This window comes from Diadema antillarum, unplaced genomic scaffold (genome assembly GCF_040938485.1).
Source record: "Diadema antillarum isolate AM-2024a unplaced genomic scaffold, OU_Dant_1.0 seq00001060_RagTag, whole genome shotgun sequence".
NCBI classification, from domain to species: domain Eukaryota; kingdom Metazoa; phylum Echinodermata; class Echinoidea; order Diadematoida; family Diadematidae; genus Diadema; species Diadema antillarum.
The window spans coordinates 108,600-134,003 of NW_027271887.1; the positions used below are offsets into that span (position 1 = coordinate 108,600).

General features: G+C 39.9%; 2 protein-coding genes across 2 annotated transcripts; one reads left to right on the forward strand and one right to left on the reverse strand.

Annotated features, from left to right (window-relative positions):
- The first annotated feature begins 1,058 nt into the window (after positions 1–1,058).
- LOC139743226 (piggyBac transposable element-derived protein 4-like) lies at positions 1,059–2,721 on the forward strand. The gene is made up of 4 exons (XM_071653720.1): positions 1,059–1,909; positions 2,042–2,139; positions 2,220–2,390; positions 2,432–2,721. The coding sequence occupies exons 1-4, from the start codon at positions 1,059–1,061 to the stop codon at positions 2,719–2,721; spliced, it is 1,410 nt and encodes a 469-aa protein (XP_071509821.1).
- A 21,125-nt stretch (positions 2,722–23,846) lies between these two features.
- On the reverse strand, positions 23,847–25,031 carry LOC139743227 (uncharacterized). Its single transcript, XM_071653721.1, has one exon. It carries the CDS (start codon positions 24,906–24,908, stop codon positions 23,847–23,849), a length of 1,062 nt encoding a protein of 353 aa, XP_071509822.1. The 5' UTR covers positions 24,909–25,031.
- Positions 25,032–25,404: the final 373 nt, after the last annotated feature.

Sequence of the window (25,404 nt, forward strand, 5' to 3'; positions counted from 1 at the left end):
ATTGAACATTTCCATCCAGTTAGAAAAAGGTGTTTCAGTGCCATCTTCACAACACCCACTAAACTTTTCTATCAGTGCATGGCCTGAAGCGAGATTTATACAAAACCCTATTGCTGGTCCAAATGATGTTGAAGAGCAATTATCAATTTGCACGCCCTGCATAATTGTTACTTATAAACAAACTGTTCACACATGACTATAAATTATGCGCTTAACCCATCCCCGTCACAACCCACATATATCGTGGGTTTTATTATTTATGACCAAAAGAGGGCGTCCTATGACCTGAGACTTGGCCAGGAGCTGTAGAATGATTTTAGCCAATCACAGAGATCGTTACTGGGACTCTGAAAAATAATCTATGCATAGAAATCTATTTTAGAATGTCTCTTATTGGCCAAAACACCTACCAGGGGTTCGAGCCTGCTGAGAAACTAATCAATATTCATGTTTACAGCGCGCATGCATCTTTGTTGCTCCAGCAAGGGCAGTGATTTCTTACGCGCGGTATCGTGTTATCGATTGCAGTTGAGACTTGTTGCCTGATACCTGTTTACTCACTGTGGTTACGAAGGTATTGCTGTGTCGCATTACGTTAGTGTGACATAAGTTCTGTAGGGTTTCGTCCATTTCTCTCATTCTCTCTTTTGCTTTCATTTCACTCTATCCCTTTATTTTCAGAGTACAGCCGTACATCTGATCGTGTTGTGTTCCATTTTTTGTTGCGTGATTATTTCGTTTGCAGCAATTTGGAGGTGAGTTTTTGTTCGAGTGTCGGTTGATTGATTGAACGTCGTTGTGTGTGTGTGACCATCGTACTTTTCATGTAGCCTACTGTACTCGTTTCTACCTACCGTAAGTGTCTCCGCAGCAGCTCCGTCCTTCGTCATCAAGCTTCGTGTTTTCATCGTAGTATTTCTCATTGTAGTTTTTCTTCTCCTTTTTAGATTTCGGTGCAAGATATTCTGTATATTTTTTTCTACGGTAATTTGCCTTTGTTGTCGATCGTATTCGTGTTTTATTATTTTTCCACCTCCATTTCATTTTTGTACTGCAATATGTCTGTGAGGTATGAATCGTATGCTGATGTGTTTGGTTTGAGTGACGAAGATGAGAGTGATTTTGAGGGTTTTGCGGTGGATGAGATCGGTGGGAATGACTCTAATGACGACAGTGATGTTGGTGAAAGTTCAAGTGATGATGGTGATGGTGATGATGATGAGAGTGACACTGACAGTGACACACAAGCTGATGCTCAGGAGTGGTCTAGAGACCTGCATTCTTTTTTGGCAAGGTCCTTTTCAGGACCTCCACCTGGACCGACAACAAAACTGAATGAAATGTCTACAGTGCTGGATTTTTTCTTCTTGTTGTTTCCTTTGACTTTGATCCAGCACTTGGTCCAGGAGACAAATCGGTATGCTGCACAAAAGCGGCAAGCCAACCCAAATCTCCCTAGGTGGCAGCCTGTGTCAGTGGAAGAAATGAAGTGTTACCTTGGTATTCGGCTGTACCTCAGCATAATGCCTCTCCCAGAAATGTGCTGGATGTGGAGCTCCGATGATGTTTTTGGCCATCTCCGTATCGCTAAGTTCATGTCTCGGAAACGTTTTGAAGGAATTAGCGTGCATTTTCATGCTAATGATCGAACTCAACACCTACCAAAAGAGCACCCAAATCATGACAAGCTGCACTTGGTTAGACCGGTGTTGAATGAAGTTTTGGCAAACTGTGTGCAGCAATACAATCCTCACCAAAATTGTTCAGTTGATGAGGCCATGATTGCTTTCTGTGGCCGTCTCGGATTCCGCCAGTACATTCCAAGCAAGCCGACGAAGTATGGGATAAAGGTGTGGATGAGAGCTGACCCTATGAATGGATACTGCAATGAGTTTCAGGTGTATGTTGGGTAAGAGAAGAGAAGAGGGCGTGAGAGAGGGTTGGCAGCACGTGTAGTGACTGAGATGACTGAACGGCTTCGGGGGAAGCATCATGTGGTCAACATGGACAACTTCTTCACCACTGTTGATCTGTTCGAGAGCCTCCAGCAGAAGGGCACCCTTGCTCGAGGGACGGTTCGTCGCAACCGTCGAGGTTTGCCACATGCTGAACTTGCCGAGCCTAGGCTGAAAGTACAGGGTGAGTTCAATGTGCTCCAGCGTGGCCAGCTTTCAGCCTATGCTTGCAGGACAAGCATCTTGTGAACCTGCTCTCTTCAGCCGATGATCCTACAGCAGAGGACAAACTGTCGATCGCAAAGCAGCGAGATGGGACAAAGAGGGTGGTCCCATGCCCTGTCGCTCTCCGTGAGTACAACAAATTCATGAGAGGAGTCGACCGAGCTGACCAGCTGAGGACGGAGTATCCAACCTTCGCGCGAGTCGGCGGTGGTGGGTGTATGTCTTCTGGTTTCTCTTTGATGTGGCCGTAGCTAATGCATTCATTCTCATGAATGAATCTGAGGCCCATCAGAGGGAAACCAGAAGTGGACGCCCAAAACCGCTGACTCAGCTTGAGTTCCGGAAGCGTTTGGCCAAACTTCTCCTCAGCTCCCATGGTGATGACGGTCATGATGACCAGAATCATGGTGGTCATGCTCTTGGGAAGGGACCAACTCGGCAAGCGTGCCAGGCGTGCAAGAGAGAGAGGCGGCGTTGTGAGACCCGAACGTGTGAAGTGGTGATGTGCAGCAAATCCTTTGCTGCATATCATGGATGGTAGATGGTGCAGGAGAGAGCAGCGAGAGCATGAGGTGTAAGTGGTGATGTGGTTTGCAGCATATGGGTGGTAGATAGTGTTTTAGTGTTCTGTTTTGTTTGAGAGTGGCATCTCACTGTGATCGATTTTCAGTTGTCAGTGCTGTCAGGATTCCAAATAACGCTTCATTTCTGTTTGTAAATTTTTTATGGTAATTCATTGTAAAAGCAATGTAACATTTCAAACTGGACTTCTTGAGGAAAAATTTATCAAACTGGTAACATGAAAACAAAAACTTCACATTACTCTGTTTTGTAATGTCCTTTCTAATTCACATATTTTTGTTTGTTTGGTTTATTTCTGCATTTTCTTTCTCCGAATACAATTGCAAATGAAAATAAAATGATACAGATACATACAAAATCAATACAAAGAAAAATCATTTGCGTAACAACATTCAGTCTGAAGTGACATAATTATGAATCAAAATAACATATTAAGGCATATTGTATCTATTAACAAAGGAGAAATCAATACAGGGGACCGTCATAAGCAGAGCTTGAAGTGGATGAGGCCCTATGAGCAATCACTGCAGGAATTTAACTCCTATTTTTTTTTTACCTTGTTCAGTTATTCAGGTTCACTTCAAAAATTAATTCAACTAAAAGCTAGACAATAAATTTGTATTAGGTCCAGTTTGAAATGTTGCTTGTTTACTTGTTTATTGTATTCACAATTGTACATGTATAGTTATGTTGTATGGAATGCTACAATAAAGAGAGCCTGCAGAGCAGGTGTTTTCCATTCTGTCCCTTTCATTTCCTTCTCTCTTTTTTCTTTGCCCTTGGATGAAAAAAAAAATCCTACTTTGCCATGTAAAGACAGAACACATAGCAACATCAATATCATGACATTTGTAAATATTAGAACCTAATAAGCAAATGATATTGATGATGATAATATAATATAGTAATAATAATGATAATAATAGGTATAATAATAATAATAATAATAGTATTAATAATTATGATAATAATGATTACAAAATAATTCTAATGATATTTGGAAATGAAAGAAAAAAATAAATCAACTATTGTAATTCATGTTCGGACCATAAATGATTTCTTATGATATAAGACATTTCTTGTATTATATGAAATTATTTATAGTGCAAACATGAATTCTAATAGTTGACTTATATTTGCCCATATTATATTAGCTCATTCAAATGTACAAGTAGTACAACATAGTTTGATAATGATCAAGAGAAACCTGAAACTATCCTGGCAAAAGTGATATGACAGGGTACTTCTGACAAAGACTGCTTCATCTGATAATGCCTGAATTTCTGTAAAAGAAAAACAGAGAAGGTAAGATTGTAAAATCAGTAATGCCACTGATAAAATCACATGGGCATACATTTACATCTCACAGGAACTGCAGTAGTTGTACGACTACATAACAGCTGATTACTTATGCATCGTTGCCATGACGTAACTGCAAAAAGGAGCGTTGAATTAGACTCGAATCAAGAACTCTTCATATATTATTACATTTGTTATTCGAAATGGAGAAAAATTTGGAATGAAAACCCTGAAAAATATTTGCATTATGTTTCAAAAGTGTACAATAAATATATAACGTATTTATATTTACGATTCTATAAAGAATTGGAATTACCATCCAAATATGAAATAAAGGGAGGGCTTCTATCAAGGCAAATTTCGCCCCAAGAATCTGTAGCACACCGTATCTGGTGCATTCCTTGCGTTCTTGCCACATGACAAGAAGCACCTTCACTCATTCAGTACGTGTTCTACAGTACACACGCTGTTGTATTGTAGCTGTATGAAGTTCACCGATCTCATTCTTGATCTCGTCGTGCGAGGAAAACTCAGAAATACTATTCTCAAACTCAGCCAAACGTGAACTGGGAATCTACATTAGAGTGCTAAGACCGTGTGCCGATCGTTTTAGTGGATTTTGATTTCGCTATTCGTTTTAGCTTTCGAAAGTGTGGCTTTTTTACATCGGATTCCTTTGTACCATGCCACGTTTTCGTTTTCCGAAGCAGCATAATCCACGTGTTTACTACTGCGTCACACGTACGGTCTTTGTTTTCCCACGCTATCGCGATCGAAGATTGAGAGAGAGCGATACTCGTGTGGTGGGAGACATGCAGATTTCTGCACAGGGTGAATGAATAGTCAAACGTATCGTGATTGTATTACAAATCTTTTTTGTGTCTCTAAAAATTTGAAAATATGTTATCTAAGGCATAATATATCGTGATTCATTCATAAAATAGATTAGCAATCGCAAAAAATCTCTGTATTAGAGTTACTTCATGATGTTGCAAAACAAAAACCCCGTGACTGAATGGAATGTCCCACAGTTGTCTCCGAGGGAGTCGAGGACATTGTGGACGCTTCGATTTGCGTGTGGGTAATGTGTGATAACAACGGGGTTGAAATGAAGAGGAAATACGAAAAAAAATATACACAAACGTAATATTTCTTTCAGAATTCAAAAATTTTATATTTTCTTTCACATAATTCACACAAACTAGCGCTGTATTTAGTCAACTAAGTGCACATCGCTCGAGTGTACACGCATCAACCCTCCTGCCTAGTGGGAATGACACAGTGCATTTTTCAATGACGTATGAATGCCCTTCGCGTGTAGATCGCGCCGTAGGGAAGATTGCACCCAAGTTCACTGCCAACTTACTAGGCAGGCACAAAAGTACAGATACACAGAGGCCCGTACGTGGATGGGTTAAACTGACTAAGACACTTTCAAACACGAAACACAAAATCACACAAAAACACAAAATCTGCATGAAGTCCAATCGGTCCTTCCGTTTAGATGAAACTTCAGCAGTTATCAAATACTTGTTCAGTGCGTGAGATGCCATCGCAGCTCCAACCGTCACAACCTGATCGATGTCCAGCTGCCCCTGACGTACTCAAGCACTCCGACGTCTACAGCAACTCTTGATGCACCCATCAGCTCCAGTCTCCAGTCTGCTTCGAGCCTGATGATCATCTTGAAGTTGCCGGGGGGGGGGGGGGGGGGGGGGGACGGAGCTCGCGATACGGTCGCTGGGGCGAGATTCCGGGGGCCCGTCAGAAACCGAGGACCTGTATTATCCCCCGCCGTGTGGGAAGGGTTCCCTGGTTATGTGAAATAAGTACCGATTGTAGGGCCTGCATGAAGAAATTGCGGGCCGCTGTTGTATCAAATGAGCTGCTGTTATCCCCAGAGAGGCCCAAACCCCCCAAATTAAGAAATTAAAAAAAAAAGAAAAAAATCTTCTTCTCTAGAACCAGAAGTGATAGAGCTAAGTTAGTACTATGAGTTATGACATTGATGACTGTAGTTTCAAGTTTGTTCATGGCAGAATCTTGTGTACCCCCCTTGGGACCCAGGGGACGGGGATGGGGAGGGTCCTAATGGGGCCCAAATTGTACATTTTCATCTTTTTCTTGAAAATGCCATTATGAATTTTCACCAAACTTGGCAGGTAGCATCCCTAGGGGGATAGAATCTCATTCCTGTCAAATGGGCACCATGCCCCTACTTTGGGGGCCCAGGGGGCCTAAATTGGGGCTTAAATTGTAATTTTTCATTTTTTTCTTGAAAACCCCTTTATGAATTTTCACCAAACTTGGCAGGTATCATCCCTAGGGGATAGAATCTCAATTCCATCAAATGGGCACCATGCCTCACCTTTGGGCCGTGGGGGGCCCAACCCATCCCCCAGTAAGGAATCTGTAAAGATTTTCTCTAGAACCAGAAGTGATTGAGCTAATTTGATACAATGAGTCAGTATATTGATGACTGTTGTGTCAAGTTTGCTCATGGCAGAATCACGGGTGCCCCTTCCCCTTCAAGAGGGCGCCATGCTCCCCTTTGGGGACCCGAGGGGACCCAAGGGAGCCTAACCCCCCCCCCCCCCACATTAAGGAATATTTACAATTCTTCTCTAGAAACCAGACTTGATAAAGCAAAGTTACTTTGTGTTTGTACATTGATGACTGTAGTTCTCTCATCTCTTCGCTGGGCCATTTCGAAGTTCATCCTCAGCATATCCACCATGCTCCTCATGAAGTTAGCATCTTCTTCTCGTCTACGATCTTCTTGCTGTCTCTGACATTCCTCAGCAGCCAAGAAGCGTCTATCTGATGCCGCTATGACCTCCTTCATCTTTTTCCCGAAGGCTCCTGCAGTTTGCTCACTACGGGATGAGCCCAGTCTTTTTTTTACCTAAAAAAATGTAAAGATTTGTGGATATTGAAGATTTTTATCAAAATCACATCATAGATACTTAAATGTTACTTATCCAGATTATGGGAGCACGCACACATTTGGCATGCAAATTTTAGTGAAAGCTCAGTAAGATCATATGACACTCATAGTAAAGTACAAAGAACACTGCCCTTAAATCTCAATAGCGGATGGGGGACTAATATGAAATACCCCCTCAAGAAATTGAGATATATAATTTTTGTTTTTCCTACAACTTATCACCTTGATCATGTTTGTTTGTTTTTTGCCATATCTCTCACACATTTTACAACCCAATTTGCAAAAATCAGGGGGAACAAAAGCAGAGAAATAGCGTAGAATTATTTATTTTTTCTTAGCTGTTTCCAGTGATTACAATTGTTGTCTTAAGATCTTTTTTTTTTTCCTTTTTTTTAGCTCACCTGAGCCAAAGGCTCAAGTGAGCCATTGCGATCGCCCTTCGTCCGGCGTCCGGCGTCCGGCGTCCGTCGCGCGTAAACTTTTTACATTTTCATCGTCTTCTTGAAAACCCCAAGACCGATTTTCATCAAACTTGGCAGGTAGCATCCCTAGGGGGTTAGGAACTCAATTTGTTAAAATGGGCACCATGCCCCACTCAGGGGGCCCCCAGGGGGGGCCCAATACCCCCAAAATTAAGGAATCTCTAAAAATCTTCTTCTCTAAAACCAGAAGTGATAGAGCTAAGTTAATACTATGAGTTAGTACATTAATGACTGTAGTTTCAAGTTTGTACATGGCAGAATCAGGGGTGCCCCCCTTGGGACCCAGGGGAGGGGGTGGGGAGGGGTCCTAATGGGGCCTAAATTGTACATTTTCAACTTCTTCTTGAGAACCCCATGACCCATTTTTACTAAACTTGGCAGGTAGCATCCCTAAGAGGTTAGGATCTCAATTTGTTAAAATGGGCACCATGCCCCACCCAGGGGGCCCCAGGGGGGCCTAAACCCCCCAAAATGAAGGAATGTTTAAAATCTTCTCTAGAATCAGAAGTTATAGAGCTAATATAATACTATGAGTGAGTACATTAATGACTGTAGTTTCAAGTTTGTTCATAGCATGGTTTCTGCTCTTAAGCTTGGAGCTCCTCAAATTCCATCAGACCTTGTAGATTTGCCTGAAGTTCGTCCTGCTTGGTTGACAAAGCAGCTTTTTCTTTCGTCAACTTGTGCAGATATTTCAAACTTTCTTGCTCCATTGCAAGCCTTACCAAAGATCATCTTCCCCCGAATGTTGGTTGTGTGAGGTGCTTGGTCAACAAGCCCAACCACTTAATGAAGGCCACAAAAAAGTTGTTCATGCTTGCAGCCTTATCCTTTTGAATGCCTACATCCATCCTATCCCCTCTCAACTTAAAGTGCCAGTTTTCCCTTGGTATGATTTCGTTTTAGGGCTTAAGATGGTTCCAGGGTGTGTGTTAAGGATTAAAATCATCAATATGAAAGTCTTAATCAGTATGAGTAACGTTAAGTGATTTAAAACACGCAAAATGTAGCCATACCATGTACTGAGTTCAGGAGTTTTTTTAAACCGATCTAACGGTCAATCCACACATTTTGAAATATATTGAAGAGCGCCACCGTATGGCAGCTGCTGCTACACTCACTCTGCCATCCGCACAATCCACTGTGGAAGAACGTAACCTAACGGCGCACACAGTGACCGAACCAGCATTTCACCCTCCCGTGTTCCTCCCCATTTCAAGCTGGCTAGTACGTGTACAGTGTATGGCCACACAAAGCACAGAAACACACACGTGCGCAAGCCTACTGTATTATGTACACGAAAAATATGGAAAAGTTATGGCTTTTATAGGCAGGTACCATACCAACTAACAGTAACACTGGTAACAACGTTAGATTCTATTCTACGGAGTATTGTAGTACTGGATACTAAACTGTTCGATTTTCTAGAATCAATAGTTGTTAATAATAATATGTAAATTTTACTGCACACTGAGAACAAAAATGACTGCAAATATCTGCCTGCCTGTAACCTTTGTGTTGTAATCACTGACCGCGCAACCCTACCCCAGGTGCGGGTCAGCTATGACATATGCACTAGCGTTATTACCCTAGGGTTGTGGCTGAGCGGAGGGCAACCTTTCCACTCAGAAACTTACCAAAATACGCTACCTTACCTACCACCTACGATAATAAAACTCACTACACTACTGCTACAACTACTGCTGGGCTCACCTGCGTTACCTTGAGGGTCTTGCCTAGCTTAAGCGGTAGATGGCTGATGATTGGAGATGTGTATCGGTAAAGCACGTCAGACTCTGTAACCATTGTTCCAATCAGCGCCTTGGCCGTCCAATCAGAAGACAGGACTGCAGCCCCCCAATTTGCATAAAACCCTCCCCGATTAACCCATTCTACTAACTAGGGGTGTTCAAGCCTACTTCCAAAAGACGAACCCAATTTGCCACTACATTTATAACTTGTGTATACATCTAATCTATGGAGCTGTATTTGCACAGATGGATTGGATCTACTTTCACACTTCTAACAAGTTGGTTGTTGTTAGTTAACATGGTTCATACTAGGTGCCTAGAGAAACATGACAGAAATCAGCGATGCATGGCATCGATGTCTTGCACTTGCGTATAGTGTGCAATAAATAATGACTTGACTACTGTAACAATGTTCGAGTTTTTAGTGTACGTGACAGTGTCCATCCATGATCCAGCTAGTCTAGAGCCTACGTAAAAATTACTACTGGTACTAGTCACTAGACGGGGTAGATCACAGGTACACTAATTAGGGCCTATTATGTTACTCACCTCAAAATCAGAAGGGATATGACCCCGTGCAGGCTCAGTATTTCATTCTCTTCTCCGATTGCCCTTAGTGTTTTGGCAGTTTCAGAGGAGACTGATACCACATTGCTATGTGATCTATATCTTCTTTGTCTTTCCTTCGATTTTCTTCTTTTTTCTGAAGAGGAGACACGAGGTCTCTTCTTTGTCTCTTCTCCGTCCATGGTTGAATGAATGTACAGCTGTAGCTATAAACATCGAAGGGAAAAACCGCGCGATCAAAACATCCGGTGAAACCATCGACGCAGCTCAGTCAGTCGAAACGGACAGCTGCTAGCTCAGTGAAACACCACAGCAGTCCGTACGTACTATGCATAGTACGTACACTGTACATACATACAGTGTACGTACTGGTCAGGAATGACCGTGCGGGGAGCGATGACTCTCACTCATCACGAGATCAACGGGAACGTTCGTGGGGAACCGTGGGTTAGGAACTCACGGCGGCTGATCTCCCTCGCATCTCGCAGAGCGTAGCCCACTGCGCAACAGAGCAACAGAGCAACGGCCGATGGAGATATTCATGCGTCGGGCACGAAAAGCATGTACCGTTACGCTTCAGCCTGATCGACCAGAAACATCGTGATTATTTGAAATTTTGAGAGTTTTACGGCGCAGTTTTTGGCATGATAGTGTGTTTTGTGACATAATAATACAATACATGCACATCAAATGTCGTAATTCAAATAGTGATTGAATCATCTTCCCCAAACGTAAACTGGCACTTAAAAGGAAATACCTCCCTCCTGTACTGTTGTAGAATCTCATTGAATTTCTTCTGTGGAACATGCCTATCACTGTTGGTGTGGAATGACAGTCCACAAGCAGCCAGATCATGGAGTGTACTCCTAAACTCTTTACAAAGGGATAGAAGTGATTGAATTCTGTTGACATTTTCTGCCTCTTCACCCTGAACATTGCTCAAATCCTCCAACACAGTCTTCTGCAACCCCCCCCTACACTTTCTAATACCCCTTTATACATAGTAATCTCCTTCCTCTCTGAATATCGAAAGCCCTGTTATGATGACATCCCTTTGTTGTCCCCTCTCCCTCCCAAAGTGACATTGCTCTGATTTTCATCCAGTAGCATATTGAGTATCTGGTGAACCCAAAACGTTTATTTGCATTTCTGGTAGTATGAATGCATCAGTGTGGTTACGTTAGAAAGACTCAATTACACAATTGGGGCTAAGCTCCAAATGCTGGATTGGGGCAACAATTGTTTCTGTGTTCACTTTATCAAGGATACGATTGGAATCGACCCATTCTTGCCTCATATAGGACAATGGGAAAAAATGGCACTTCAATTGAGTGTGCGATTGAAAGTCGGTGAAATAAAGTCCTGTTATTATATGGCTGGGGCAAATCAGGAACATTGTATCTTTAAAAAAGAATGAATTAATCGTAAGTAAAATTGTGGTCAAATGTATTCCTTCTGAGAGCGTTTTGTAATACGGCCTGATCATTTGGAGTTAGAGACAAAAGGAGAGAACATTGTGTTAGTAGTGCAGATGGAGTTCTTCCTGTTGAAATGAAAAGTTATGACACTTGCGATAATGATGGTGCATTGGCTGGTAGCCGGTCTCAACGAAACCATGTCTGAGCACACAATCTTGTATGCTATGATGCATTTTGTTTATGGCTGATTGGTTGGTAAGCCGGAATTTGAATTGGGGGGGGGGGGGGAAGACTGCAAAGGATTTCTGACTAAAATGTAGTGAACAAGTCTCTACTCAGCCCATCAAAATTGACACAGTTATCGCTTTGAAATGAAATGTCGATACTTTCGTAGAGAGTATTGGGATCACTGTAAGTCTGTGGTAACTCTGTTACATTACAATCCTGTTACTGGGTATGGCGAAACGTGTTGTGAAGCTGACAAATATCGCCAAAAGTGTATGAAGCTCTTGCTTAAGGCCTGCAGCAAAATGCACAGAGTTCAATGTTGTATCATTCTTCATCGAGATCTAAAGTTGGTGTGTTTGTTGTGGCCAACAATCCCTCGTGGGTGTTGGTATGCAAGAGGTCCGTTTGTTGTTTCGACCCCACTGCAGTGAGAACTTTTTTTTTGTCACATTGCTGGCGAATTCTGCTGCCTTGAGATGTACTTCATATGGCAGCTTTAAACCTCCTAAGTTCATTTATTGAAATTGCATTTCTCAACTGATTTTGATTGGAAATGTGATACTAAAGTTTTCTCTTTTTCACATACAGTGTCCTTCAGTATAAGATAGCTTAAAACATCTCTTGTTACTTTCTATGAAGTTTCCATAATCCTGGAAACGTGGTACTGAAGTTTTTTCTTTTTCACACATAAATGTCCTTCATAAAACAACTTCAAACCTCCTAGTTGCTTTCTAAAATTTCCATTTGTTCATCTCAGTCTGATTAGAAATGTGATACTGAAGTTTTCTCTTCTTTACTTGTGGATGTCCATTATGTGACAGCTTTGAACTTCCCTGGTTACTTTCTGAAATTTCCATTTCTTATAAGATTTTGATTGGGAACTTGATATCCCACAAAGGAGGTTTCTTCGAAAGTACCATTCTTCCCAAATTATGTTGCTTGGCATGTCTATGCGGGAAAGGTAAAGGTAATGTTTTCCACTAAACCTATGCCCTTTCAGCTCTAAGACATGCTGCAATGCTGTCTAAAAGGTTAGCATCCCTGTATACTTGTTCATGTGCAAGATAATGTTTCTCATTTCAGAGATGCGTGATGTAGTTTAGTGAAGGGTTCCAATTGCTTACATTTTTACAATGTCAATGAGCTGACTGGTATTTGCTTTTAGTGCAAATGGCATAAGACTCAGGATCTTTCAGGATTCCAGTGAAATTAGAGCTGTGATGTTTGTAAACACATACACGTGTAAAATAGGATTTGTGCTCAATTCCTTCATTTTGACAATTTGATTCACAGAATGCCAAATTCGTATTCAGTATAAAATGCACAAGGCACCCTCAAACCAGATTTGAGCTCTTTTTCTTTCTTTTTTTTTTTCTTTTTTTTTTTGCTGGGATAAAGTGGCATGCTCTTGCTCCCATAGAAGTGTGAATTTTGTGATAAAGTCTTTTTCTCTGATGCATATATGTCCTTGCATTGCAAGGTGTACTCAGTACTTTTTTTTTGGGGGGGTGGCATTTTTTTTTGACTGACATCATAGGACTGCCTAGTGGTAAACTGTGAAATGTTCACTTGATGAGTTACCATGAATGTATAACTCTTGAATGTTGGTCTTAAAATAATTCTAATATTTCTGTCAAAGATGGTGTTGATACAGAAAAGGCAAAATAGTACTAAGAAACAGTGGTATTTGTCCTGTTCCTATTTTGAATATCTATTCGAGGTAACAACTCTTGGAATGCAGTCAGAAAATCCTTATTTTTGTAAGTTTTATGCAAATGATTGGTTGTTGATTGAATAATCTTGTCTACCATCATTTTCTTTCATTTTCTATTGTTGGTTAATTGGTGTATAGCTCAGAAAAATTTGTGTAAACTGAGACATAAAATGAACTGTTGCACATAATCCAGTTTAGATGTGTACCGTATGTCAAAAAAAAAAAAAAATACAACGGGACCTTCTGCAATGATTACTTTAAAAATAGCAAATCAATCCAAAAATAATTTCAGGGTATGAAACTGTAACTCATTCCCACATCTTACAGAAAACTGCTTTGGTTTTTATTCTGTGGTTAAAAAGAAATGAGGAATTTTGTAGAGCATGTCAGGAATCTCTTCCCTCCACGTTCTGTCCATTGTGTTCACAGTAGGAGAGCATCCAAGTGCTAAACTTGGAAGAATAAGACCCCGTTTACAGTGCGAGGCTTGGCCGCGGCCCAGTCCACCTTCATTTCAGTGTAAACGCGCAAAAGGCCAAATGCGAGGCCAAAACTGGCCTCGCATTTTGCCTCGCTCTGGAGGTGGTCTCGGCCGCGGCCGAGCCCGGCCTTTTCTCAGTGTAAATGCAAACTGGGCCAAATGCGCGGATTATTTTAATCTGGCTTCCAAACCCTCTGCCTGTACCTTTCGCTCTTCAGGATATTAACCCCCTCAACGTCGAAAACTAGTATAGTTTAAGGTGGTTTTGTCCTGCAAAGGATTTTTTTCCTTTGGCAAAGGCCTTTGCCCGAACGGCGACTTTGTCGCCACGGAATTCAGTTGGCAAAGGGTCTGAAAACCAGACAATACCAACTTGTGTTTGTTTACAAGCAGAGCCCCACTCCGACAAAATATTGAAAGATTCGAATCAAAAGCGCGGCCGAACCTTGCAGTGTAAACGGACAAAATTGCGGGGCTCGGCCTCGCAATTGAGGCTGGGCTCGGCCGCGGCTCGGCCATGGCTCGGCCCAGCCCCGCACTGTAAACGGGGTCCTAGACTCATGACGTGCTTTACAATAAGCCACATTTCTCTGTGACCGCATAACCAAATTGAATGGGGTTTTCTGCAGAATAGAGCTAAGATGTGTTGTTTTAAGACTCTGAAGTAGCATTTACACAATTTAATCATATTGGGAATTTTCAATGTGAAAATCTGATTGTATTTTTTTTTGGGGGGGGGGGACATACTGTATAGTGTTTTATACTGTTTACGCCGTATATTTAGCAATCTAACATTTTGGTGATTAGGACTTCCCCCACAATTTTACGAGTGGTTAAATTTGCGATCTACAGATAAAGCCATGTGAGAATAGAGAAATGTATGCATGCATGTTACATTAATGTTTGCATCAGAGTTAATATTTGTGATTGCTGTTCAATTTGCAAGTAGCACCCAACTTGGGAAATTCCTGAAAATAAAAACTTTTCCAAATACATGGCATATACATTGTGTAAAATGTGTCGATGAATTTTATAAAGGAAATTATTGAAGTATTGTCGTTCTGTGAATTTGTGGGCTGTTTGACATGTGATGGATTGGGTATCGTTTATGTTTAGACAGGCCTGATGAGTTTCTTTTGTGTATGCTTTAATACTGTTGCCCAAGGAAAACTTTCTTAAGTATTGAAACTTGAAAGTAACCATACAATTGGTCAAGTATCATACAAGGTTGGAACTGAAACTAAGCAATATTACCTTGCATCGTTAACTATTGTGTCTGGGTTGTCACAATATACTTACAATGTAATCACACTCTGTATATGATATAACCCTGGTCTGTCCTCACAGTAGGGGAAAAAAGTTCTTCTTTTTTCTTTTTTTCTATTTTTATGTTAATTCTGGATGACAGAGTGCAGTGATTGATGTCTATACCGGTATGACACTTTGTAGCATCAGAATTTTTAAGATTTTATTTTGTGGAACAAGTGGGTCAGAATAGTGAGAATCCTCTTCCTGTTCCTATTAAGACTGATCGATCAATTGATTGATTGTTTGATTGATTGATTGATTGATTGATTGACTGACTGACTGACTGACTGACTGACTGACGGATGGATGGAAGGATGGAAATGCAATGATACTATTTTTCATGATACTGTGAATTTACAGAATTTACTTTGTAATCTATGAAAATTGTTTGTGTGCACCTTCCATCAAATCAAAGTAGAGGGGTTAAAATCCACTCACACTGAATTTGTACTGGCATACTATTAATGACTGACCAGGGTTGTAGATTCTTGATTCAAATCTGTGTGCACCATATGCAAGGGCAGTTGCTGTAACCATGTTGCTTTATTTACCATTTAGATGCTTACTGAAAATCTTTTCTTCATTCACTATATGGCTGCATATGATTATTGTGAGTGTATTTTTCTCAGAGTAATAACAAGATAGAATATGAATTGAAGTCATGTTTCTAATATGAAATTCATGAAAAGGAGATGGAAATGATACATTTATGTATAATTTGTGAACATGGGTTAATTCTTGCTCATGCTTACCATTATGAGGTTTATTGAAGGGAAAGTCCAGTCTATGTTTTGAGGATTGACTTTGAAAAGGGGTGTAAAGAACAATAACAATGGGAGTTTCATTAAACTGAATATGGAATGTATAGGAAAACTGTGGAACACTACAGCTTTGCATAATTATTTTCATGACATAGTATCAGTAGTAACCACCTAGTATGCAATAGACCTGAGCTAAAGGTATATGTAGCTGCCTCTCTCCTGACATACTACTGTAAAACACAATATTTTCGCAGCATGAAATTTTCGCAAATGGGAGCTGATGACCTTATTCGCAGCATGAAATTTTCACGAGTTGCCTCTAACATTCAGTGCACATAGTGTATACAAGATCTTTAGCATGCATTTTGATTTTTTTTTTATGCGAAATTAAAATGCACGCGAACATTCCTCATTTTACAGTATTCAAATGTCACCACACTGCCGATGCATGAGGCATTATATGTCACACTTCTTAAATTATCAGTCGTGTCAAAGAACAGTTTTGTGTGTATTTGTAGACCAGGAAATGGGGTTGTTTCCTGTTAACGTAATGTATATAGGTTTATCAAATCTATCACATTTGTTTTATTTATATGATGGAGTCAAAAATAGCCTGAGCTTTCGATTGTAGCAAATTCTTCATCAGAGCCAAAAGGTCATTTTGCCTCTGACAAAGATTCTGCTTGCATTGAAAGCTCAGGCCCGTTTGGACTCCATTTTACTCTGTTCTCTCTCCACTATTAGATGAACAGTTTTTCAGCAGCTTTTTTGCTACATTGCTTATTTTTATGATGTTAAAAACCAGGGAATGAAGTTGTTTCCTGTTACCATAATGTATTTAGGTTTATGAAATCTATTCTTTTTTCATGTGTATGATGTTAAAAACCCAAATCATTGTTGTGATGTTTTTTGTTATGTGGAGATCATTAAATGATATCTATTTTTCTTTCAAATACTTGCCTTTTCTGGAAGTAATTATAGTGTCATAATGAATGTAAGGCTGAGTGTGGACATATTTTCATTTCTGTGTGTGTGTGTGTGTGTGTTTGTGCTTGTAGTGATGCAATGTCCAATATAGATGATAAGATCTCTACAGCCTACACAGAAACATTCTCTCCCATAAAAAATACAGACTATGGCTAAGTACATGTTTAACCACATTTGGTAACCAAGAGTTTTTGTTTCTGTATTTCTTTCCTTTGTGAAGTATCCTCTTCAAGTTTTCATTTTTTATATAGAATGACCTTTCTAAATTAAAACAACAAATAGAGTTCTATTTTTACTCCCTTATGAAAGTTTTTGTCACTGTAATTTCTGAGTACTGTTTTGGGAGGTTATCATGAGATACAGAATATTTCATTTGTGTGTGTGTGTGTGTGTGTGTGTGTGTGTGTGTGTGTGTGTGTGGTAGCTGGCATTTGACTGTTCATGTTCCTCTGCATACAAGTGGATGTTTATATGTGCGTGTGTCACCAGGTTTTAGATAAGCAATTCCTTCAAAGTGAAAGCCACACTGCAAAGACTTAGTACAAACTGTAGAAGGAAGAAGATCCTAGTGTGCTAGCCATGTTTTGAAATACATTGTCCTTTGTAGCATACATGATTTGCTGAGATTGAGGCAGTTTAGAAAGTAGAGGCAAAAGATGAAAATAAGAATGTATGTACATAGGAAAAGAGGCAATTGCAAGATGAAAAAGATGCTGTGTCTGTCATTTGTGTCTGTGTGTGTGTGTGTGTTTGTGTGTATTGTAATGATAAATTGGATTTTTGGACAGATTATGTTTATTCCACAACACTGTACAGTAATTTTTTATTTGGTGTGCAGAAGTCTAAATACTTTCATGTGCACAGTTAGGTACATGACCATGCACGCACATGCACACACACAGACACACACACATAAGACACACTCGTAAGAGGCTTCATCCAGGGATATGATAGTTTGCCCAAAGGTAACCGGGCATATTCCATCATTTGTTTCTGAATTATTATTTTTTTTGTACGATAATTTAACTAATTGAACTTGAAAACAATAAAAAACAAGACTTATAATTCAGGTTAGTAAGTAAAAAATCTGGCTTCATGTAGTGTATAGGTGCATATACAGCAGTCAAGGATATGTGTAAAATTTTGAATTTCCCCATTTGCATAGAGGGAAAACTTTGCGTATGGGTATGCATACAGGCCCTGTATGCGAAACGGTAAAAAGGCGCAAAGGGGCAGGTGCATTTTACTCCTAGGGCACGTGTTACTAGTAATTTAAACAAACAGGCATTGAATGGGCGTATGCCCAGTGTGATTGAAACACTACAATATCGCCGATTGAAGCCGGTTACGAGAACACATGCACATGCATACACGCACACCACTCACACACACACACACACATATATATATATATATATATTTATTTATTTATATATTATGTGTGTGTGTGTGTGTGTTAGTTTTTGTGTTATGTTTCTATTTACATTTATTTTGGCTTTCTTTTATTTTGCCTTGTTTTTGTCTTGTGTTTGCAAATTGGTTGCTTTTTATTATTTTTACATCCCAAGCCCTGACAAAGACCCGTAAAAGAGCCGAAAGCTTGGTAGCAATAAAACGCAATAAGTGAACTACAGCAACGTCCGCTAGTAGCCCTTTTTCTTCATCACAACTATATATGCACACATACATACACACACAGACACACACACACACACACACACACATATATATATATATATATATATATATATATATATATATATATATATATATATATGTATGTATATATATATATATATATATATGTATATATATATATATATATATATATACATATGCAAAAGTGTACAGCTGTATACAACACTTTTACTCTCAATGGCCCGAATTCACGAAGGTGGTACAAATGAAACCATGGTTTAAACCATGGACAAAAACCATGGAGCGCCAAGTGTCGCACGGAATATTTCGTTACGAAATCAGTCATTTCGTCGACAAAATAACCATTTCGTTAACAAAATTATCATTTCGTGGACGAAATGTTCATTTAGTTATAAAATGTCACTTCGTTACAAAATAATCATTTCATCGGCGATATGACTGATTTCGTAACGGAATATTTCATGCGACACTTGGCGCTCCATGGTTTTTGTCCATTGTTTAAACCATGGTTTCATTTGTACCACCTTCGTGAATTCGGGCCAATATGTTTATGCTAGCTATGCTGAACTTGAAGGAGAAAACTGCGCTAATTGAAATTGCAATAATACATTAGTTCAATCACTATGTAGACCGTACATATCTCACACAATATGAGACAAGACAATCTTATTCATCATGCAAGGTGTGTTTAATCGCGAGATTTTTTTTCTTTTTAAAGTACAGTCAGGATAGTAGAGTGAATGTATTTCTCAAGAACATGAAAGAGTAACTGGCTCGCAATGCAAATTGTAACCATAATGAATTCCCTGTAGTTTCTTATATGATTATCATGAATATCAATGAAATAAAGTGTAATGACAGGGACATTAAAAGATAGCAACTGATCCATGATATTTTCAGGTTATCAAACTGTCCTCAGTCAATATTCTTTTCTGTAAGAAACATAAGGCAAAAGACACCAGGCATGCTAGTAATATTTTTGTGAAGCATAGGTTGATGGAAGTACCTCTTGTGAAATAATTTGCGACACAATTTTCCAAGCAGATTTGATGGAAACCGTAACTGACTCTCTGCTGTGTTAGTCGTTACCCAAAATGTTCATTCTTTTTTTCTTTTAACTTTAAAGGACAAGTTCACCTTCATGTACATATGGATTGAGTGAATGCAACAATACATGGTATTAGTAGAACACATCAGTGAAAGTTTGAGGAAAATCCGACAATCCATTCAAAAGTTATGAATTTTTTTAAAGTATCTGCGCAATTACTACTGGATGAGAAGACTACTACAGTGTGTGATGTCACATGCATACAACGATATAATGAAAATAAAAAGAGAATTTCACAAAATTTTACTTTTTGAATAAAGTGCACATTTCTTGCTGTTACTGATGTATGTTAAGGATATTATTCTTCCCCTTGCCTTCTGACAGAGAGAAGTCGAGTGTTCTGTTGTTATGCGAGAAAAGTGAAAATAAGGTGAATTTTCTTTATACCGTTGTACTCATGTGACATCACAAGCTATAGTAGTCTTCTCATCCAGCCATGACTGAGCAGAAACTTTAAAAATTCATAACTTTCGAACGGATTGTCCAATTTTCCTCAAACTTTCACTGATGTGTTCTACTAATATTGCTGCATTCTCTCAATCCTTGTGTATATGAAGGTGAACTTATCCTTTCAGAGGAGCCTCGTACTCGGGTGTCTGTATCTCTCTTTTGGCGCAACACTAATGACTTCCCCCGACTTCGACGATTTGTCAATAAGATGATAAGGTAACCGGTAACTGTGCCATTCATATTACTTTGAATGTAAAATTTGTCATAATTATTTAAGTGCATAGTTTATGCTCCTTGACACTACAAGGATTGTTGTTGAGTTGTTGTTTTTCTTCTTTAAATATGACAACATGTGAACGAAAATGTATGCACTACTCCCTGATCTTCAGGTATAAAGAAGAAGAGTGAGGGTTTAGCGTACGTTGTATATTGCACTTTGAATCTTGCTCATGCTCCTTTAGTGCACTTTGTCTTTGTCGGTGAACTTTCGTACAATACTACACCAAATTTAAAGTCACAAAAACATGAACATGCTTAAATACATATTGTGAAAATGGGAAATACAAAATACTATCCTGCAATATAGAGTATGACGGTATAAGTAAGATTTTTAGCACATATCTTATGTCTATAAAGGATAAGAAAAGAAAAGACGAAATAAGTTAGTTTAGAAATATGGCAATCATCAAAATAATGTGGCTTCGTCTCAGTGCCAGTGGTGAACTCTAAGACATGTCATAGATATACGCTTCTATGAATGAACAAAGTTTACTGTCTTTTACTCCTTTTGTGTCACTGAGTCAAATGATTTTGCACACAAACTTATGAAGAGGTAATCAATGCATCATGCAAAGGGTTAAGAGAAGTTTTAAAAGAAAAAAACACTGTAAGAGTATACTTATTACCAACGCTTGCTATACCATGGTGCGTCTACGGAAGATATGAAGATACTGTGTGACAGGTCTTCACTATATTATGTACTGTATATACTGGTGAGTGTACATTTGATATAATCATGTGTGCGTGTGTGTGTGGGGGGGTTGTGTTGGCTTATGTGAGGGTGTGTGTTGTGTGGGTGGGTGGGTGAGAAGGAGCCACAACGAACTAATGGACGATGTAAAGAAAAACAATTTGGATATTATTGCAACTGATTGACAAATTGCCCTCTATCGACGTAAAAACACCTCGACGGAAGAATTTCATGAATTTGAATAACTTGGATATACACCATCAAGAATTTGAATTACAAATTATACTGGGATATATACCATCAAGAATTTGAATTACAAATCATACTGGGATATATACCATCAAGAATTTGAATTACAAATCATACTGGGATATATACCATCAAGAATTTGAATAACTTGAATATATACCATCAAGGATTTGAATAACTTGGATATATACCATCAAGAATTTGAATAACTTGGATATATACCATCAAAATGTGACATATCGCATGACACAATGGTAATAGCAGTTCCAGATGGCACTTTAGTACACAGTGGACTACACGCAATAATTGATTAATGTAAAGCTGTCTGAATATACAATGATACAATAATAAAGGAGGTGATTTTGTTGTGTTGTGCATCATTGAAAATGTATTGTTTGCTATAATGGTACAATGTATGACTGTAGGATTTGGCAAAAGCTGCCACGACAACGTCCGCGCAATATTTTGCGGGGACTGTGTTAAAGGCCGTGTCACACCGTTCCGGGCAAGCTACGCGGGCTTGTGGCGAGGAGTTAGTTTCCAGCACGTAGATTTTCAGCGGGCGAACAAGAATGTTTGCAATTTTCATTCATTCCTTATCATACCGTATCTGGGGAAGTTTTGCGGCTTGACTTGCGGGGAAACAAATTTACTCCCTGGAGCTCTCCGCAGTTGGTCTGCACCTGACAGTATCTAGCGCGTATCTCGCCAGTAGTTGCCCGGAGGTGCTCACGCAAGTCCGATTTAACCGCAGCCAAGTTTTGAGCATGACCAAAACTTTTTCCGGGTGAGTCGCGGGAATGCCCGGAGAGGTCCACGCAGAAAGCCAGTAGGAGGCCCTTAGCGGCAGCACATCCCAGGCAACTCCCACGCAGGTACTTCGCAGTCCCGTATGCAGCCAAGATAATGAAATTCTGTGGGATTTCAGCCATTCCATCAGAGGAATTCCTTCACTGAGTTGTAAGCCCCCACGCGACTGGTACAAAGGTCACACAGTATACTCGCAAGTATAATTTAAGTAGAACGCGTCCAGCCAGTAAGACACATGCGCTGACTCGCTCAAATCCTTTTCCGCCCTCAGGAATGTCCGGTATGCTAGAAAATCCGTACACGTAACAAGACGGGTAGCTTGCCCGGAAAGGTGAGACAGGGCCTAAACACGGTTGCGGGTAAAAAAATATGCGTGCGCACCTCCGGGCAACTACAGTTGAGATACGTGCTAGGTACTGTCATGTGCAGATCATCTACGAGGACCTCCGGGTAGTCAAAATTGTTCTTTGCAAGTCACACGCAAGGCTTGCCCGGAGAGGTGTGACATGGCCTTAACAAGCAGTAGAAAAGTAGATAAATGAAAAAAATGCCCGGATTACCGCTGTTTTTAGTTTAAAGGGTTCTGGTAAAACGGGGCTTCATACAATGTGCACATCAATGTGAGGTTGATTCGCTCAACTTTCAACATCAAGCAGACGAAATTTTGTTTGTCATGATGATATTTGGGAAATGATAAATTATACACGCACGGATGATTACATACAATGCCACGTCATGTGAAAGTTGATTTGCATTATGCAAACCAGGAATTCCATTTTCTTTGCCCAATTTTTCACTAATAAATTAAATTCATTTCTGGTCACTTTCCCCTTGTTTGCGTTCATTGCATACAAAAACCGTCCACATTTTCCTTTGACCTGCATACAAACCTTAATCTTCCTCTCTTTTTTTAAAAGTGAATTCATATTAAAGCAAAAAAAAAAGTGAAATGATTAACACATCCATGTGTTTTGAAAAACGGACGATGGTGTACTCTTCTGGTTGAGGGTGTTGCAGTTATTTTTGTATTATAGCACTTTTGATATGTACAATGTACTTGCAGGGTATAAATGAGAGCGAAATTACAACCCTTCTTTTTCGTTGCTTAAACAAAAAAGGAGCACCAAAAGGTCTGAGCAAGCTTCCATACACCTAGTTTCGGGGTATTAATATCACGCAACTTCCAATATACATGATTATTTTCGTTTGTAAATACTTCGTACACATAGCGAGTGAAGTGATTTGTTGCGTATCGGGTAAGAGTAATTTCCGCAAAGAGATTAAGGTATACACAGCACTTTCATTTTCACACAACCCACAATCGGAGTACATAATGTTTTTCATTCATGTAGGATACATTCATGTAGGATACATATATGCTGTTAAAGTGATCTATTTCAATATATTAAAGGGATGGTACAGTATTTGTAAAGATGAAAATTGGGCTTTAACTTTTTTTTGCGAGATACCAAGAAAACGCTTATGAAGTAGTAAAGAGCATACCATTTTAAGAGGAATTCAATGGTTATTTGATAAAAATCAGGTTTGGAATAGCTTAAACATCCAAATACAAAGTAAAACAAAACAATCGTGACAAAGTGTGGGTCATACACTTTATTAGGCTCGCTCTGTTTTGGCTACCTCGGCCATTTCAAAACTAATTTTCATCAAATAAATGATGAATCCCTCTTGCAATTACATGCTCTTTCATATTTCATAGGAGGTCTCTCACTATCTTACCAAAAAAAAAAAAAATGATAAAAACCTAAAATTAAGTCTCAACCAGAACTATATGATCCCTTTCAGATTTGCTGAGCATTACTGGTACGTAGAAAAGAGAGCATAATCCTAAATAGATATCTTTACTTTTTGTAATTTATTCCTTCAATCCTAGTTTACGGAACATTTCTTCCCCAAATCGTCACGTTACAGTCTCTAGGAGCGTCCCAAAAGTTCACGTGTTGTGTGTCGCTCAGGTGCAGACCAAGATACAGTCCAATGGCGGTGAAGATAAGGGCGGGTTGCATTCCTTGTCGAGATCCGTAGTGCATGTCGATTATGTGCTGGTAGATAAACACCCAGAAATCCATATTCTGCCGATCCCGATGCTTGGCAATATTGATCCTGAGGGCGCTCCATACGTGTTCCAGATTGAGTCCCCCAAGTGCCATATAGGGCAGCACACAGAACATGATCTTCTGAGCGCTTACAAGTACATCAAGAAAGTAAATGTTGGAGAGTGCTTCATTGCTGTATTTTTCCCTGTGCAGGTAGATATCTGTGAATATTAAGTAGTTCCAGGTAAGATGAGCAGTAAGACCCCAAGTAGCAACTACCATCGTTAGGGCCATCCATGTGCTTATCTGTCGGCGCAGTGTCTGGAAGTGCTCGTGGAATTGACGGAGCATATTGCACATGCCGTCGATATCGTGGGTTCGCGCGTTCTCGCGTGCCAAGCGCGAAAGTTCTTCGACTTCGCTTTCAAACGAAACGCGTTCAATGTACACGATGTAGCAAAAGCTTCCGTACATCAGGTACCCAACGACCGCAGCCCAGTGGCTAATTTCCTCATGGACACTCAAGCTTGGACAAGACCGATAGACATAATCATAGACCAGTCTTATTATGGCGTTAGCTAAGGGGAAGCCCATGAATAGAACGAGACGGAAGGAAGATAAGTACCTCCTGCCAGTAGGAGATCCAGTAAGCCAAGCAACTCGTCGCGAGATGAAGGGTTGGTACAGCGAGTAAGTTTGGCGGGTGTAGTCGTCGGTGGTGAAGTACTGGACTCGCGCGTAGAGACACCAAAAGGGAATGCACATGACCTGAACAAGGAAAGCTAGATATGAGACGAAGTGGAGAATTTCGGATTTGATACCCCAGTATTCTACGAAGTATGCCACCATGTCATAAGTCAACATCCCGCCTGTTATGAACAGATACGCAAAAGCCGCCATGTTCCAGAAGAAGTGACCTGTCAATTAAAAAAGAAACAAAGTCACGAATATGTTTGATTATTCTTTTTTCATACGTTCAAGATAGCTTTAGGCCTAATGTATGTTGTATGTTGCAGTTGACAATATAATTTGGTAAGCACGGTAGAGATAAAAAAGACAATGTGTTCGATCTTCAAGAAATGATGGTGATGTAACGTCAAGGACCAAGGTTAAAGGCCACTGCTATTTCGAAATAAAAAGCATTTGAAGCCATTAAGCCCCCGTTCCACTATTCCGTTCTGGACCCCAATCTAGCAGATCGGGAGAGAATGCCAAAAGCGTACTGGGAACGGAAGCATCGTAGCGGCAGCGTTTGAAGACGGGGTTGGAGCGGGCATTTTTTCAGATCGGGAAGAAATTTTGAACTTGTTCAAAATTTCTTCCCGATCTTCCCGATCAAAATTGACCTATTTTGAATCGTCACAAGGTCTTTCTGAGCGTAGTGACATCGGCACAA